Source organism: Callithrix jacchus, chromosome 1 (assembly GCF_049354715.1).
Source record: "Callithrix jacchus isolate 240 chromosome 1, calJac240_pri, whole genome shotgun sequence".
In the NCBI taxonomy this organism is placed as follows: domain Eukaryota; kingdom Metazoa; phylum Chordata; class Mammalia; order Primates; family Cebidae; genus Callithrix; species Callithrix jacchus.
This window is the reverse complement of record NC_133502.1, coordinates 95,158,985-95,176,210: the sequence shown is the minus strand read 5'-3', so window position 1 is coordinate 95,176,210 and position 17,226 is coordinate 95,158,985. Positions and strand designations below refer to the sequence as shown.

General features: G+C 37.7%; 1 protein-coding gene and 1 long non-coding RNA gene across 16 annotated transcripts in view; one reads left to right on the top strand and one right to left on the bottom strand.

Annotated features, from left to right (window-relative positions):
- Window positions 1–12,466, bottom strand: part of PTAR1 (protein prenyltransferase alpha subunit repeat containing 1) — a 50,638-nt gene extending 38,172 nt beyond the window's left edge. For 5 of the 8 annotated variants that reach the window (XM_078366939.1, XM_078366947.1, XM_008995838.5 and 2 more), the window contains exons 1-2: window positions 12,365–12,466; window positions 3,556–3,725 (exon numbers count right to left, since the gene is read on the bottom strand). Coding sequence is in view for 6 of the 8 variants with exons in the window: in XM_008995838.5 (XP_008994086.1) it covers window positions 3,556–3,725; window positions 12,365–12,450 (256 nt within the window). In the remaining 2 variants the exon portion in view is untranslated. The remainder of the gene's footprint in view (window positions 1–3,555; window positions 3,726–12,364) is intronic. The other 3 variants (XM_017973115.4, XM_078366941.1, XM_078366957.1) reach the window with 1 other exon arrangement.
- A 113-nt stretch (window positions 12,467–12,579) lies between these two features.
- The window catches only part of LOC103792869 (uncharacterized), a 40,870-nt gene continuing 36,223 nt past the window's right edge, over window positions 12,580–17,226 (top strand). For 5 of the 8 annotated variants that reach the window (XR_013533043.1, XR_013533039.1, XR_013533045.1 and 2 more), the window contains exon 1: window positions 12,580–12,635. This is a non-coding gene — a long non-coding RNA (uncharacterized LOC103792869). Of the gene's footprint in view, window positions 12,664–17,226 lie in introns of all 8 variants that reach the window. The other 3 variants (XR_013533038.1, XR_013533041.1, XR_013533042.1) reach the window with 1 other exon arrangement.

The window sequence follows — 17,226 nt, the reverse complement described above, 5'->3', positions numbered from 1 at the left end:
TAAGGCAGTAGTATACACAAAGTCAAAGAATGGAAGAATGCTGCTTGTGGCCGCAATGAACATATGTATCAAATGGATGCTAATGTAAATGCTTCTAGGGTTCAAATGAATGTCAAAAAAGCAGCAAAGGAAATTTGAGAAGAAGCGTCAACTGACACTCTGCCACAGTATCTCAAGGGCTTGAAAAAGCTATGATAGGGCCGGGCGCGGTGGCTCAAGCCTGTAATCCCAGCACTTTGGGAGGCCGAAGCGGGTGGATCACAAAGTCAGCAGATCGGGACCATCCTGGTCAACATGGTGAAACCCCGTCTCTACTAAAAATACAAAAAATTAGCTGGGCACGGTGGTGCGTGCCTGTAATCCCAGCTACTCGGGAGGCTGAGGCAGGAGAATTGCCTGAACCTAGGAGGCGGAGGTTGCGGTGAGCCGAGATTGCGCCATTGCACTCCAGCCTGGGTAACAAGAGCGAAACTCCGTCTCAAAAAAAAAAAAAAAAAAAAGAAAAGGCTATGATAAACTGGAACGGTCTTCTGATTTTTCAAATAAAGACAGAAATCAGATTTATCCAACTAATAAAAAGCAATTTTTAACACAGTATACAAGCCATACCAAAATGTATCTGGATAAGCTTCATCCTGGGGGGTGAGAATCTGCAACCTCTGATGCTGAATATAAAGTGGAGGGAAGACTGGGAACAGACTGTGAAAGTCCTTGATATCATATTAACGAGTTTCAACTCTACGTTGACCCTGTGGGTATCATGAAATAAGATGAGCACAAAACGTATTTCAGAAAAATATCTGTCAAACTGTTTCAGCGTGTCTGAAATGACTGGCTACTGGCATGATGGACATGGGTCACAAAAGAGCCTGGAAATGGGGTAGACCATAAGATAATAACATTTGTCTGGGTGAGAAATAATGAAGGCCTGGTCAGCCAAAGAAATGGAGAGCAGAAGATGGCTTTTAAAGAGAGAGCTCAGTTATAGACTAAGTAGGGGTTGCAAAAAAGACAGGAGCAAGAACAGATGGCAGGAGGGCACACCTGAAGAGACTGTGCAAGAGAGCTCTGTCTGAAAGAACTCCAATGCTGTGGTCTTTCCTCCTGCTTCTTGTATCTGTTATGGTTTTCTCAAACATCAGAATTATAGAATCGGTTCTCTCCCAAACCAAATGTATTACTACTGCAGACTTAAAAAAAAAATCAATCTCTAACTAAACAGGAATAATTTCTAAACACCTAAGGAATTTAACAGGTTAATGAAAACAAGAATTTAGTTTGGTTATGAAGGAAAAAATCTATCTCAGGAGTAAAAGTCACCTTCAGTTACAGAATACATTTTTAGGTGGATGCCTAGGATTCTGGCATGATTAGTCACACAAACATTCGAAAACCGTCCCATAAACTTTCAGCTTTCTTCCCTTGGGTCTTCTAATATGTATATTCCCTATAACAAAGTTTTAAAGGTGTAGCATTTTCGTGAAATAGCTGCTTTTTCCTAACATTTTTTACATGTTTTGCTTAGTAAGATTCACCTCTGTGCTCTAATTGCTTCAGTTCATAAGTTTGCAGAATACTCTTTTATTATCAGCATTTTCAGGTTTATTTTTCGTCAAATCCCAAATTAACTTCCTTATATTTACGGATAATACAATATATAACCTGAGTGGTACATGATACCATACAAAACTATGCTATCCCCATGCCCCCACCCCAAAATAGTGAAATAGAAAACTGCTTCCATGAGGATATAGGTTAGAATCAAATCAAAAGCTGCTTTTGTACACATGCATCAATTGCATCCGAATTCAAAGTTTAGATGCCAGCTATTCATGTGAGTGCGCTTAACCATTTGATCTTCTGCAAGGTTCCTCTTGAGCCTACTAAAACAAAAACTATGTGGTAAGAAGATACAGCAAGGCCTGCAATACAGTGCCCAGAAGGACAAAAACAGAGAAGTGGAGAGGACTTGGAAGACCATAGGAAGAAGGTAGGTGGACCTAGCATACATAATTGGGCAACTATAGCCTTTTGCTGTTTAAAAATTGTTTCCTTTCTATAAGATAATCATTTTATCACACAACTAAAGTTAGTTATACATTGGTTTGATTATATATTTCCATGCACCAGAATATAAACAATAGAGCTTTGTCTGGCAAAAAATAACTTGATGGAGTCATATGGTGTTACTTTTTAACTCAGTGTTACTGAAAACTACAGCACGGTGATGGAATGCAGAATTAAAGAGGGTCTAACAACAGATAAATTTGCTTACCTTTAAGTTTACACCTAATCTCATGCCTTAAAGTTTATGCCATAAACTTGGGCTATGGCTAAACTTAGGCATAGCCTTCTAATAAGGAAATATATATCAAAGGACTGAGTTAAACAGTCAAACAGAAAATAGAAACCACTGCTCATTAAACCTTCAAATCAGAGCCCTTTTCTGTGCTCTCAAAAGGGAAAAGTGTTATTAACCTATTAATGACAGTGTGTTACAAATAGCGCTGAGGGAAATTCAAGGAAATCAGTAGGTCATACATTTGGCAACACTCTTCTCTACATCTCTCACCCCCAAAGAGATTGTTTGTCACTCAACTGTAAGCTTCTTGAATAAGGGTTATTCATCGTTTTATCCCCCACAGTACTCAAAACAGCATCTGGTATGAGTAGACCCTTGGTAATAACTACCAGACTGGTAACTAAAATTCTCTAGGAAACAAAGTTCTTATTCAAAAATCAGCCTCCAGGCATATTGAGCACTTCTGAAGGTACTGCTGTATGGGGGAAGGGGAAGAAGCTTTACAAAAACAGTAAAGGACATGGTCCTAAATGAGTCTTCTTCCAAAAATACCTGAGGTGAGCATACAATAATAAACAGAATTTGTGCACATGTTGGCTTAATATGGCAGAACACCAAGAAAAGAGACCAGACGGAATGATTAGTGATTGTCTGATGCAGTAAAAAACTCTTGGAGAGAAATGGAAGAAATGAATGCTGGATAGTTTTGTTTTGCTCATTTCAGCACAGGAACAGGACACAAAGGGCCAGAGCTCAATTGGGACTTGCAGTGGAACGGCACATCTATAAATCACTGGGCTGGTCCACAACATACCTATAACATCATGCCTACATTATCTCATTTGGACTGCTTTGAAAATGCGTTCTGCTGCTTACAAAATACTGAAAGATTAGAAACCAGAGACTGAGCCTATAGGGACTAGAGTCTTCCTCAGAAACATTCAGATTTTTTTTTTCCTTCAAATAAAATCTCTTATGACTGCAATACATGAACAGATAAAATTTGAACTGCTCTGGTTACCAGAAGTACACTGAAATTGTGCTTGAGGCCTTCCATATAATCACTGTGGTTGTAAAATTTGTCTAAGTGAGTCCCAACTACTCACTTGACAGAAAGGTTAGCACCTACTGAGACAGTGAATGGAAGAGCCAGAACTAAAATCCAGAAATGCAAACACTCAGACAAGGGCTCTACTTACTACATGCCATGCCTCTTCTAAAAACCAAAGGAAGAAAATATGATTCATACTCACCATCTCTGTTCAGCCACTGCTTTCTTGTTCTGTACAAAAGGAGCTTGTTGTGGACATATGGTAAAAGGAACTTGACACACCAGCTCTCCACACCCAGTTTGTTTTCAACAAGGACTATGGGACTCCGGTTATACCTAGCTTCAGGACATGGGATCAGGCCAATTTCATCTCTTAATATGTAAAACATAAAAAAAGAATTAAAAATAAGAATACTAACCTTTTCAACATATTTCTAATTTCAGAATATTTTTAAAACCTCACATATTTCCTTCTTCCTTAAAAATATTATTTAGCTCACTTACTGGGATTGGCAGATGTTAACAGTGACAAGACTATGGTAAACCACTATGCTGTACTCTCTGTTGACAGGAGTGAAAACTGGTCTTGCCTTTGGACGGCAACTTAAAAATGTCTTTCAAAATTTTGAATGAACATAGCCTTTGATCCAGCAATTCAACCACCCATAGAAATTATCCTATGCCAAAATATATGAATCAGATGGTCACTGCAATGTTGCAACAAAACTATAAACAATCTAAATGTTTATCAAGACTAGTAAAATAAATATGGCCCATTCACATAATCAAGCCATTAAAAAACAATGAGGTAGATCTACATATGTTGATATAAAAAAAGCTGCCAAGATATATTAAATGAAAAAAAAAAAGCAAAATGCTGAACACAGTGTACAGCACAAAGCCGTTGTATAATTTCTTTAGAAGATATACAGATGCATGAAAAATTTTCTTGGAAGGATAACAAGAAATTTTTGAAGAGAGAAAGGTGTTAAGGAAGGATTTTATTTTTATACAGTTTCAATTATCTAGCAACTTCGATGTATTTCTATTTTTTAAATGTCAACAAATGTGTTTATGCCTGCCTGCTAATAAATGCATGTGGTCCAGAAACAAAGTATCAACAACAACAACAACAAAAAAAGTTACTTTATCAGTGAGATTTTGGGCCATTTTTTCTTCTTTATACTTTCCTGAATTAAAAAACCACCCAAATAAATGTTAAAACACAAAATACATTTCAGAATTCAATCATTTTCGTCTGTGGTAGCTTCTATATCCCTCAATCCACCTCAATTTAAGCTGAAAATTTGCATTAAAGACAGAGATTTAACAAACAATATGTAGGGCATTTGACTTATTTAGTAAATGAACAAACAAACATAAAAAATTTTTGCAAAACACACTCAGGTGCCTTTCAATTATAAAGTTATAATTCTTACCTACACAAAGCATCCTTTTGAAACAGAATATCCTTTGTTTAATTAATGAATAACAAGAAACTTTTTAACAGTAAGAGCAGTTGAAATAAGTATTTTTGGAGTGTCTATATAGATATTTAAAACATGTCTTTAAAAAGTAGAATAATGAACTGGTTTTCAGAGTTTGTGTGAGACATTATCTATTATGTCCCTGGCATTCCCTTACCATGAACACAGTGGTTTGATAAACCCAAAAAAGGGGAAACTGGTTTAATTACAGAATATGAGAAACACCCTGTCTTTTTGTTGGGCAACTATCACAAACTGGTAGGAGGCTGTGGATTTAAAATAAACCCTCCTCGAAATGAAACTGGATAGCTTAGAGGTAATCTACTTTCTACTGATCACTTCATTAGTGACACAGGGGTTTATCAAAAAAAAAAAAAGGGTATCTTAGGGGTTGCAAGTCATGAACAATTCTTTCAAGCTAATTTAACTCTCAAGTAGATTGTGGGATCTATGGGTTTTTGTTCTTACAGTTGGTTCAGTTGACTCAAAGGTGTTTTGATATATTAATATTATCATTTTTCTGATGAACTACAATGTACTAGGTACTTTGTTAGGTTCTAAATTCAAAAAGAATAAAGCAAGTGGTCTCAGACTTCAAAGAGCTAAAGTCTTGCTGGGGAGCTGTGTCGATTTCCCTAATAAAATGCTACCCACTTAATATAAATAAAGTCCTGTAGGAAGAATATGAACAATGCTGAAAGAGCACCTGAGGTCAATGCCCAGTATTTCAAAATACATTTTTTGGATCTCTATTTGGTGATATTAACCTGAAATCTATCTAATTCATTATGACCCCTAGCCATATCATACTTGACTAATATATGACTAAATCTCTAGTATTTTCTGATGTTTATGTTTTACTACATGAAGAATATTAAAAAATAAACTAAGTAAGACTAAATAATAAACACAATGTGATCACTTCAGGGAATTCTGTTCTCTGAGCTATAATAACCTACTTATAACACTTCAAAGAACTGCAAGAGTCAACAACATAAATGTTATAGTAACAAGAATAAAAGAATCCTGTTTCTGGGTATGGTTTGTTTTGGGGGGGAATTTTTAACTTTTTATAGTTAAACTCACAATGTAAAAACCTGTCTTGATCACTAATTAAACTGGGCTTAAAATGCCCAACTAATAATTTGGTATCTAAACTACAGGAAAGAGCCATCTGCACAATTGAAAAACACGCTGCTTTGACTGGCTGTTCCTTCAAGAAATACTTTATAAAATAAAAATGGCTTGGACTTAGCAGGTGCCAAATAACTGCTTCCTGACAGGCTGATTATCCTTGTACTTCAATGATAATATTCAAATTAATAGTTTTCATTTCTTAACCCTCTAAGAGAACATTATCTCTGATTTTCTTCTAATAAAGTATACTGAAAACAGCATGTGTCCAACACCTGGATGGAAATATATAGACATACACACACACATGCGCATACATATTAATATCAAGTCATTTTGGTTTCTATAGACTTCAGTTTCCTCATTTGTAAAATGGGCTAGATCTTACCCAGCTTTCAAATTTTATGACTGAGAAACCTAGCAGCTATTTTCATGTAAGGAGAATAAAAACAGTCCTCACAGATAATGTAAAGCATCAGGGGTAAAAAAACACATGAAAAGAGGTAGTAGGGTGTGGAAACAAAGTACTTGATTGGAAGTCCAGAGTTCTAATTAGTTTCCATTCTATCTACTGACAGGCAATGCAAATTTGACAAGTCACTTGCCATCAGTATCCTCATCTGAAATACAGGAATAATATCTTCCCCACTTGTTCTGGAAATGAAATAATGTCATGTGAAGAATGTGGAAAACTACAAAGTGTTAACCAAGATGAAAGACAGTACCATTAATTTATTTAAGAGCCTTTAGTCTACCAGTAGAATTCATTGGTTAATAGATAACGGAAAGCCGAGGCAAATAATTTAAGCCTGTGTCAAGTTACGTAACCCTAAAATACAGTGTTATGCTGCTTCCTAAAAAGTATAACATGTACTTTATAAAGACCGATAGGTCAGTAAGATGCCAAATAACAGTGTGCTTGACTTCAGACTTCTGTGCCTCGTCCCTTAGGTCACAGTCCACTTTTTTCCAGCCAATTTCCAATGGGATTCTTTCCAGAATCATTTTAAAGTTGGAAAGGACTACATTCCTCTGTCATTTTATCCGATGAGGAAACTGAAGCTCAGTGAGGTTTATAAGGATTACCTAAGGTCATACTGCTAGTGGCTAAGTTTATATTTAGCCTCAAACCCTTGACACTAGAATGAAGAGCAAAACAGGATTTAGATCAATTCCTTCTATTTCTCTGGCAATTTAAATTCTAATTCCATACTCAAGAAACATTGGAAAACATAGGAAAAAAACAAACTAAAAGTCTTTTTTTCTTTTTTTTGGTAGAGATGGAGTCCTACTATGTTGATCGGACTGGTCTCAAACTCCTGGCCTCAAGTGATCCTCCCACCTCAGCCTCCCGAAGTGTTTGGATTACAGGTGTCACTGTGCCCAGCTGGGTATACATCCTTTTTTTTCCCTGAGTATTTTCAAAAAGTGAGATCATATTGAACACATTCTTTAATCCTTTGGGGGAAAAAACTGAGCAATTCACATTAAACATTTTCCCACATAATCAATTTTAATCTTTTTTAATGGTTGCAATGAATATGCTATAAATATCAAACATATTTCTAGTTATTTCTTAACAAAATAGTCTTATGAGAGGAATGTTTACATTCTTTCACTAACAATAAATTACACTCTTTTACTTTGTTAGGTTTCTGGCCATTTACATCCCTGGTATTTAACAAGGTGTTCAAGTACCTGCATTACTAAGAAGATCATAAGATTTTTACAGACATGAGGGTTTGGGACAGCAATCAAGTTCTAATCATGCTCATTATTTAGGTTACCTTCATCACAGGCTGCTCCAAAGACAGAGCAACATGGAATGAACCAGCACATTTACGTAAGATCACACACAGTATGATACATTGCTTTGAGCACCTCACTTCACAATGGGGATCCATTCATTGGCTTCCAAATGATGTTCAAAGTTCATGTAACACTGATATTGACTTTGTTCCTCATGTTTAGACAGCTTCTCCTGTCTGTTCTTTTCAGAAACACCATCAACTAGAATAGAGCCACTTATCATCCACAAAAGTTGTATCAACCAGCTTACCTTCTGGGAGAGATGGATGGTACCCAAATACTAAAACTGAATCCTGTAATGTGGAGCAACCAAACAGGAAACAGTCCAAGGATTCAGGAAATGGTAAAAACATTTAAAATCTAAACAGTAGTTACCTTAGTTTTGCTCTTCCCCCACCCCCCGAAAAGGACTGGAATTTTTTCCAGCATGACCAAAAAGGAAAGCTAGTAAAATACCTAAAGGAACTGACCCTTGCATATTGATAATTAAAATTCTACTGGTGATTTGGATATTTCAGAAACCTCACAGGCTTTCTCATTAATTCCAAAGACCATCAACTTCATGTTTCACTGAAATTATATTTCTAACCTCATTTAGAAAAAGCTACACAAATCACTACTGTTTATCGTATGTTATTTGCCATGCATGGTTAGGTTTTATATATATTATTTTATTCTGCACAATAATCTCATAAAGTAGGAATTTTGATCCCATTTTACAAATGAATAGTCTTGTCTAAGTCTAGTCAGGTAATAAATGGCAAGATTCAAATTCAGTTAGACAGCTTAGACTGTAAAAATCTAAACCCAAATTTTTACAACGATACTACACTATTATTTAAATAAATAAATAAAAATCAAGTACAAGAAGCCCAGAAGACTCTGGTTTTCTATTCTTCAGTTTACCTTGCAGGCAATCTAAAACTGTCTTTCATTATTCTTTACTAAAAAATTTTCACTGAGGTCTACCCATTGCCTTAGAAGTATACATCCCTGAGCAACTCTTCTTCACTTCTCATGGCTCACTCAGCTTAAATGCTATGGCCTCAAAAAGAACTATCTTGACCTTCTCATCTATATCAGGCCTCCTTGTTATTATTCTAAGTACCCTTCTTACTTTTTCTGACTCTTTTCATAATCTGTATGTTGACTATTTAAAGTACCATTAGGACAGGCGCCATGTATGGTTTGTTCATTAAACCACCTAGCTTTTAACCCTGTATACCCAGAGACCAGCATTGTGCCTAACAAACAGAGGTGCTCTTTTGTGGAATGTATGAATGGAATGAAAGAAATGAGAGTCAAGGACTTCCATAATCTGGCCCTACTGTAACTTCTCAGTCACATTTTGCTTCTTTAGGTCAATTCACTGCTCCCTGTGAAGGTCTCTGGCTCCCTCTGAGACTACAAATCCCATCCAGACTTCAATATTCTGCTAATAACCCACCTCCGCTAAGAACCCTATCCCAGATATAATCAGCCTTCTCTCCACTTCTATCAGACTCCCATAGCACTTGCTCACCATGCTGACATCTAACCTTTACTATAAACTACTTTGTGGGGTGAATTTACTGTTCTTGCAGTAGGTCTTAGGTTTCATCTACACCTGCACTGTGCAACACAGCAGTCACTGGGCACATGGAGCCTCTATGTACAAATCAATTAAAATTAAATAAAATTTAAAATTCAGTTCCTCTTCACATGAGGCACATTTCAAGTGCTCAATAGCTACAATGGTTAGTGGCTACCATACTGAACAGCACAGACATAGAAAATTTCCACCATTACAGACATTTCTGTTAGTGCCTTGAGTACAAGAACTGTATTTTAAACTTCTATTTCACACAGTAAAGATGGTACCTACAACACCTTATAAACAGAGTTCAATAAATATTTAATAGAAAAAACAACTTGCTGGGCAAGATAATTTTAACATGACTATTTACATTGTAAACTGATGTCTTCTACATTAGCACAGGGTCTATATACTAAGTTAAAGACTTAGTATATAGTCAAGTTTTCAGTTTGACTATATACTAAACTCTAGGTCAAGTTTTCAGTTTCAGAGAATCCAATATGATTATCTAATAGTCAACCATACAAACATTTGTATAGTATTATCCAGTTTACAAAGTGCTTCTTATTCACCAATCATTTGGCCAATACATTTCTGATTAGGAACACAGAGATTCAGGGTAAGCCTAATATTTATTGAGTGGCAACTAAGTACCACTGTGTAAGGTGATTCTCCTGTGTTCTCATCAGCCTCACAAGATCAAGAGGAAACAGTCTGAGAGAAGGTACCTATTCATATCATACAGTAACAGAATCCACATCTCACCACTGCATCAACTCCTTCTGACTAAATATTTCTACATAAACAAAGTCATAGTATTTAATGAAGAAGATGTTGACTAATAAAATTACAATCTATCTTGAGTTTGGAGAAGGAAAACAGAATGAAAAACTCTCACAATACTGAAAGTGTAATTAGATACAATAAAGTTAGATACAAACGTTACAGATAAACAATGCCTTTAACAAAAAAACAAAAAACAAACAAAAAAACCACAGCCTCTTTATTTTGGGAGTAAAAGGGCTAAATTAAGGGAAGAAAGTGCAGGTAATTTTGAAAAGCCCAAATTATAAGGCACTTAAAAAGATGCATAGTAATATTATTGAAGATAGTTTTATTGTGGGGAATATATACTAAAATATAGCTGACTATATTTTAATGACTAATGATGACTAGTATTAAACATTGAGATAAGCTATTTAAACGCTGAAGACCTATATTACAAATCTTACATTATTCCAAATATCCAACTTATCTCAGTTTTATATGTCAAATGACCCAAATTCTTATAATTATACATTTAGAATATGTTAATGAGGCTTTACAGTAGAAAAAGGATTAAGGAGGGGCATTAAAGTCCTTCAAGAGTTTTCATAAATGTGATCCACAAGAATTGGGACATGTTCCAAACTGTACTGTGTTAACCTGCCAAGCCAATGAACATTCAATCTTGGTGTCTTCAAATATAATGATGCTCTTTTAGTAGTCTAAAACAGAAGGGAAACTAAGATGATTACTCCATTTTTTATTAGACTTCTAATCTCTGCAGTAATTTCTTCTAGAAAAATAATACCAGTGATGAGAAAATATACTCTTCCTTTGTCCAACTTTATTTATTTATTTTGAGGTTGTCTCTTACTCGCACTAAGGCTCCCATTCTCAAAAAGAAATCGAAAGGCTGATATACAGCAAGGCATCAAAGCATTCTTTAGAAGGCTCAGCAACCACTATGGATACTGCCAGGAAATCTTTCCAAACAGTCTCATTTTGAAAAAGGCAGCAGTCATAAGGGGAATGGAAATGGATGCTGTCAGAGGTGGCAGGTGTGTTTTGAGGCCAGCAGCGTTTTGTTCTTAATGAGGCACAGTTGCGCGTTTCCAATTGTGTGCCACAAGGGAGCAAGACATCCGAGGGCTTCTTAACTCTTTTACAATCATCAGCTTGGAGGAAAAGAACACTTTGGTAAGATACAAATCTGGCAAGCTTTTTAGGCAAAAAAGCTGAACCGGTTAGAATACTTAACAACAAAACAAAGCATGCGTTCCAGTCTGAAAAATAAAAGTAAAAATAAACTCCCAAAACAACTGGATACTGTTTCTTCCCTTTGAGGAGGAAGAGGCATGGGAAGGAGCTACATTGTTGCTTCTTCCCTACAACTTTGGGGAATGTAGATCTCTCTAAACAGCTTTTTCACTCCTTACATTAAAAGCGAAGTGTAACAAAGAGTAGACTCTGGTGGTATCTTCCCAGAGTACTTCAAGTAAAAGGGAAGAGATACATGTGTCAGTCCTGCAGTGTCCCGTTAAAGAGGGCAGCAGTGCTGGGATAAAAATGAGTTAACATGCTCCATGTAACTATAAATCCGCTTATGCTAAAAAGTGTCGCGGTTTCATCTGCTTTATCCCAGACTCCACACTGCGCCCACAGAAGCTTCTCTGGAGAACGCTCTAGTCACCTTCAAAACACAGTTTTATCGGAGTCACTTTACAATTTAGTGGCAAGTAAGGCGAAAGTCAAAAGCAGCCTCAAACCACCTTTAGTTAGTAAACTGAGGGCTGTGGGGCTCATTAATAATAGGAGGATCGGTTAACCCCTCTTGCCAACGTCCGGGATGAATCTCAAGAGTTGTGTTTACAAGGCAGACACGGACCCACATTGTTGTGTGTGCGCCCGTGTACCTTAAACAGAGGTAGGATGTGCACCTACGGGTGAAGTCTTTGGAGTTTCGTGAACTCCTACGAAAAGGTGGGGAGGGAGAAAGTCGTTCCGTTTTGATTTTTCGAGGTCACTTCTAGGGACTCGTCCGCGAGCGCGTTCCGGTAGCGGAAAGCCGGGCCCGCGGCGGCCGACAACCATCCCGCCCGACACGGCTCTCTGCCTCCTCCCTAGAAGGGCGCGTGGGCCAGGACCCGCGGTCCGCCAGCTGCCCGAAGACAGCTGGACGCTTGGCCCCGCCCCCGCCCGCTCCCGACGACCCTCGGAGGCAGCGGAGGCGTGCGACTCACATGTGCGGGTTCCTCCTGAAGGCGTTAGTGATGTCCTTCACCACCCGCTGCACCAGCACCGCCACTTCCTCGTTGGTCTCGGCCATGTTGGCGGCGGCCGCTGCGGTTCGGGCGCGCCTCCGCAAGAGCCCGGCCGCCGGCGGGAGTTCCGCGGGGAGCGCGCGCGCGGGTGCGCCGGCTTGACCGCGCCCCCGCCGCCGCGGCCGCCGCCGAGTACTTCCGGGTCAGCCAGCCGGAGGCCTGGGAGTGGCGCTAGCTAGAAGACATCCCAGTGAGTGGAAGAGTTTGCCTCCGCGCGGGTAACGAGTTTCTAAGCCTCAGAAAAGACGCTGCACGTTTCTTTGCAAAGTTCTCTCAGTCTGCCGATTTTGTTATTTTATTTTTTAGTTCACTAGGCACCGAGGAGAAAGGAGACCTCAAGACACACTCCCCGAGAGTCAGAGACCTGCCTGAACCCTCAGTCAGGTCCGGGCATTCCTGAAGGAATGCTGAACTGAGGGTGCAGGGCCTCTTAACAGTTGATCCTGGGCGTTTTTCAGAGTTTGTCCGCTTTATTTTCCCAGCCGGAGGGAAGAGGAGATCCAGAGGTGTTGGGGCGGAGCGAGTACCTATTTGACCGTGTTGGTGACCCCCTTTCTAACTGTGCCAATTTCGGTCTCTGAACTTGAAAGCAGTCCTTTTTAAGAACATTAAAATTCTTAAATTTATTAAAGGAAGACAAAGGAAAGTGAAGGAAAAGTTGTTTGCCATCTGGATGAAGGAAGTAGAAGTGATAGTTTTTAGATTTTTCGATCTCATTTTGTACTACATTTGGTAGCCTTTGCGTCAGTTTTGGAATTAAAGGATCAAGACCCTGATAGGGTTTGGTCATAATAGCAAAAATGGATTTTTGTAGGAAAAATGAGCTTTCTAGTTTATTTGGGATTTTGAAATGCCATAACTAAAATGTTTATATATCAGGCTTTTTTTTTTTTTCCCTCAGACGGAGCCTTGCTCTGTCGCCAGGCTGGAGTGCAATGGCGTGATCTCCGCTTGCTACAATCTCTGCCTCCCAGGTTCAAGTGATTCTACTGCCTCAGCCTCCCTAGTGGCTGGGACTACAGGCGTGCGCCACCGCGCCCAGCTAATTTTTGTATTTTTAGTAGAGACGGGGTTTCACCATGTTGTCCAGGATGGTCTCGACCTCATCATCCGCCCACCTCGGACTCCCAAAGTGCTGTGATTACTGACATGAGCCACCGCCCCCGGCCTAAATCCTAAATCTGGCCGCCTTTGGTTCAGTTTTTTTCCCACCCTTGAAATGTTTCTTTAAAAACTTTTTTTTTCCCCTCAAAACAAGCTCATGGTGTGTTTAATGTGAACATATGTAGAGCATTTGAAGTAGTTTTTATAATGGTTAAAAAAAAAAAGCTATCTATTGGATGTAAAGTAAATGAGAAATATAAACGAAAAATATAAATTTATTATACTCAGTGGTCAGTATTTCCTGTGGGTATGTTTATAAAGACTGGACTAGTCCTTCTGGTTGTAAAAGAAGTGAGATAGAAGCTTTACAAAATTGTAGCAAGCAAGGTGGGACAGGTTTAAGAACGGGTAAAATCGGCCGGGTGCAGTGGCTCACACCTGTAACCCCAGCACTTTGGGAGGCCGAGGTGGGTGGATCACCTGAGATCAGGAGTTTGAGACCAGCTTGGCCAACATGGCGGAACCCCATCTCTACTAAAAATACAAACTTAGCCGGACATGATGCTGCATGCCTGTAGTCCCAGCTACTTGGGAGGCTGAGGCAGGATAATCACTTGAACCCGGGAGGCAGAGGTTGCAGTGAGCCAAGATGGTGCCACTGCACTCCAGCCTGGGCAAAGCAGTGAAAAGAGTGGAATATGTGTTTAGATTCCAAGGAAAAAGACGTTAAATATCCTGATTAAGAATGTTACACCAGTTCTTAAATTAAAATTCTTAAATCTGGTATGTTTTCTTAATCAGTATCTTGCATTCTAATGGTAGTGGTAAATAAATCCGAGCTTCTGGAGGCAGAGATCACTCAGAAATAAGAAAGCAGCACACTCAGAAATAATGATTTTTCCCTAAAGGCTTTATTTAACAGGGAAAAAGCAAACTTTGTCCCCAAATCTTGATGTAAAACTGATATTCCAGAAACAGAATTCCTCTGTATAATTCTTTGTATGCCCTCTCCACATACAACCTCTTTATAGTCATTTAAAAGACATGCATTATATCTTGTATCTTCTAAGAATTCACAAATTGTTTCACCCCAATCATTAAGAATCTACTATGTTTAAAACTCAATTTTTGTTGTTGCTACTGTTGCTGTTCTTAGAATTGGAACATATTAGAACTCTGAGCCAATTCTAATTTTACGGATAAGAAAACTGAAGTCCAAAGAAGTTAAGATTTGAAATTCATGAATCCTTAATGATATATATACATATACAAGAATAGGGTATGGTATATTTAGCATGTTTTTGTTGAAGGACTAGAAGATTTATGTTCAGTGATCTGCAAAACACATTTATTGATAATAAAATACAGTATATAGTTTAAATGCCCAATGAGAGGGTATTGATGAAATTATAAATTTATATGGTAAGATGCTAGACACCTGAAAAATCACATTATAATTGGAAGAATATATACCAAAGTATTAGAGGTATATTCATAGGACAATTTGACTATGTAATGCAAAGAGCAAAGTAACATTAGTAATTTAAGATTTTTTTTTTTTTTGAGATGGAATCTCTGTTGCACAGGCTGGAGTGCAGTGGTACACGTTCAAGTGATTCTCCTGTGTCAGCCTCCTGAGAAGCTGGAATTAGGACACATGCCACCATGCCTGGCTGATTTTTCTATTTTTAGTAGAGACTAGGTTTCACCATGTTGGCCAGGCTGGTCTTGAATTCCTGACCTCAACTCCTGACCATCCACCTTGGCCTCCTAAACTGGGATTACATACTTGAGCCACTGCACCTGGCCTAAGAAAAGTTTTTAAAAGTATATATTAATAAAGAGCTGATATATTTATATGTTAATTAGCCAAGTATCTCATGTGCATACTAATTTTCTTACAGGTGCGTTGATTTTTTTAAGTAACCACACCTATTATTATCATTTACATGGTTGCGGATATGTTTTGACAATCTTCCTACCTACTCCCAAGAATCACGTTTCTTATTTTAAAAGACTAATTGATGATAGAAGAAAATGTGGATATGTAATGACCAAAACAAGTACCAAATGTAAATACAATACAATTCAATTCTAATTGCATATATACAGTACAAATTGTCCATAATATAGATAAAATTGTACATATATATAAAATAGGGGGATGTAAACTAAAATGTTAGCAATGATTATTTAAGATAGAATTGAGATAATTAAGACCAATAAATATACATTCTTTATACTTTTCTGGATGTCCCAAACTTTTACAATGAAAAAACGTATGTCTTGACCCTGGAGGGAAGGAGGACAGGGAGGTAATTTTAACAACTTTTGTGAAGGAACAAAGGTGCCTTGTCATCTGTTTCCATCTTTGCTTTGTATTATTCTGCTTACATTACTGACATGTTTATTACTCCCTTTATTTTTATTTGAAGCCCATTTTCTGACAGCATTTTACAAAATAGAATTCAAATAGTACTTAATATGTTGTACCATATACCAGCTATTATTACAGAAAGAACAATTTTATTTTCTCCATTACAAAAATTAAATAGCTGAGTGCAGTGACATACTTCTTTAGTTTCAGCTACTCTGCAGGCTGAGAGGATTGCTTGGACCCAGGAGTGTGAAGATCAGCTAGAGCAACATAGCAAGACTTCATCTCAAAAAAATTAATGCCCAATTTTAAATAGTTTATTATATTGCCATTGTGGTTACCTGTATCTTGAGTTTTGCCAGAGCTCAGCCCTATCCACTATCTTAAAATCTAAAATTTAAGAACTTACTAGCAAAGAAATAGGAGAAGGGTAATGTAATATTAACCAGGAAGCCATATATTGATGTATTTTATGAATTCTTAAGAAAAAACAACAGGAATGGTGTTTATCTTTCAAATTTTTGTTAAAGATTATTTCAAGAAAAGGAATAGAATTCAATAGATATACTTTAAAAGATATGTACACTAAACTTAGGACGTTTGTATACTCTTTGCCTTGTTATGTTGGTTTATTTCCCCAAATACGACTCACTATATCCAAGAACTATTTAAAAATATCACAAAACCACCCATGCATGGTAGTGCATCTATTGTTATAATTAGTTTATATTTCTAGCTCTTCATTATTCAAGTTTTTGAGATAAAAATGAGAGAATACATGTGATAGCATCTTTAAACAGAGAAGCACTGTTCAAGTTATTATTTCTATGAATAAAGAAAGTGTCATTACTAGTAAATCCGTATAAAAACACAATGGTAAACTAAGGCTAAGCTAGATAGTTTCAATGTGAAACTTGTTTAACACTTTTAAAGAAAAAAAAAATTTTTTTTAAGATGGGGTCTTGCGGTGTCACCCAGGCTGGAGTGCAGTGGTGTGATCTCTGCTCACTGCAACCTCTGCCACCAGGTTCAAGCCATTTTCCTGCCTCAGCTTTCTGAGTAGCTGGGACTACAGGCACCCGCCACCATGCCTGGATAATTTTTGTATTTTTAGTAGAGACAGGGTTTCACCATATTGGCCAGGCTGGTCTTGAACTCCTGACCTTGTAATCCACCTTGTAATTCAGCCTTCCAAAATGCTGGGATTACAGGCATGAGCCACCACACCTGGACCTAAAGAGAATTTTTATACTGCTATTACAATTAATCTAATTAAAGCATGAACTTTTTCTATACTGAC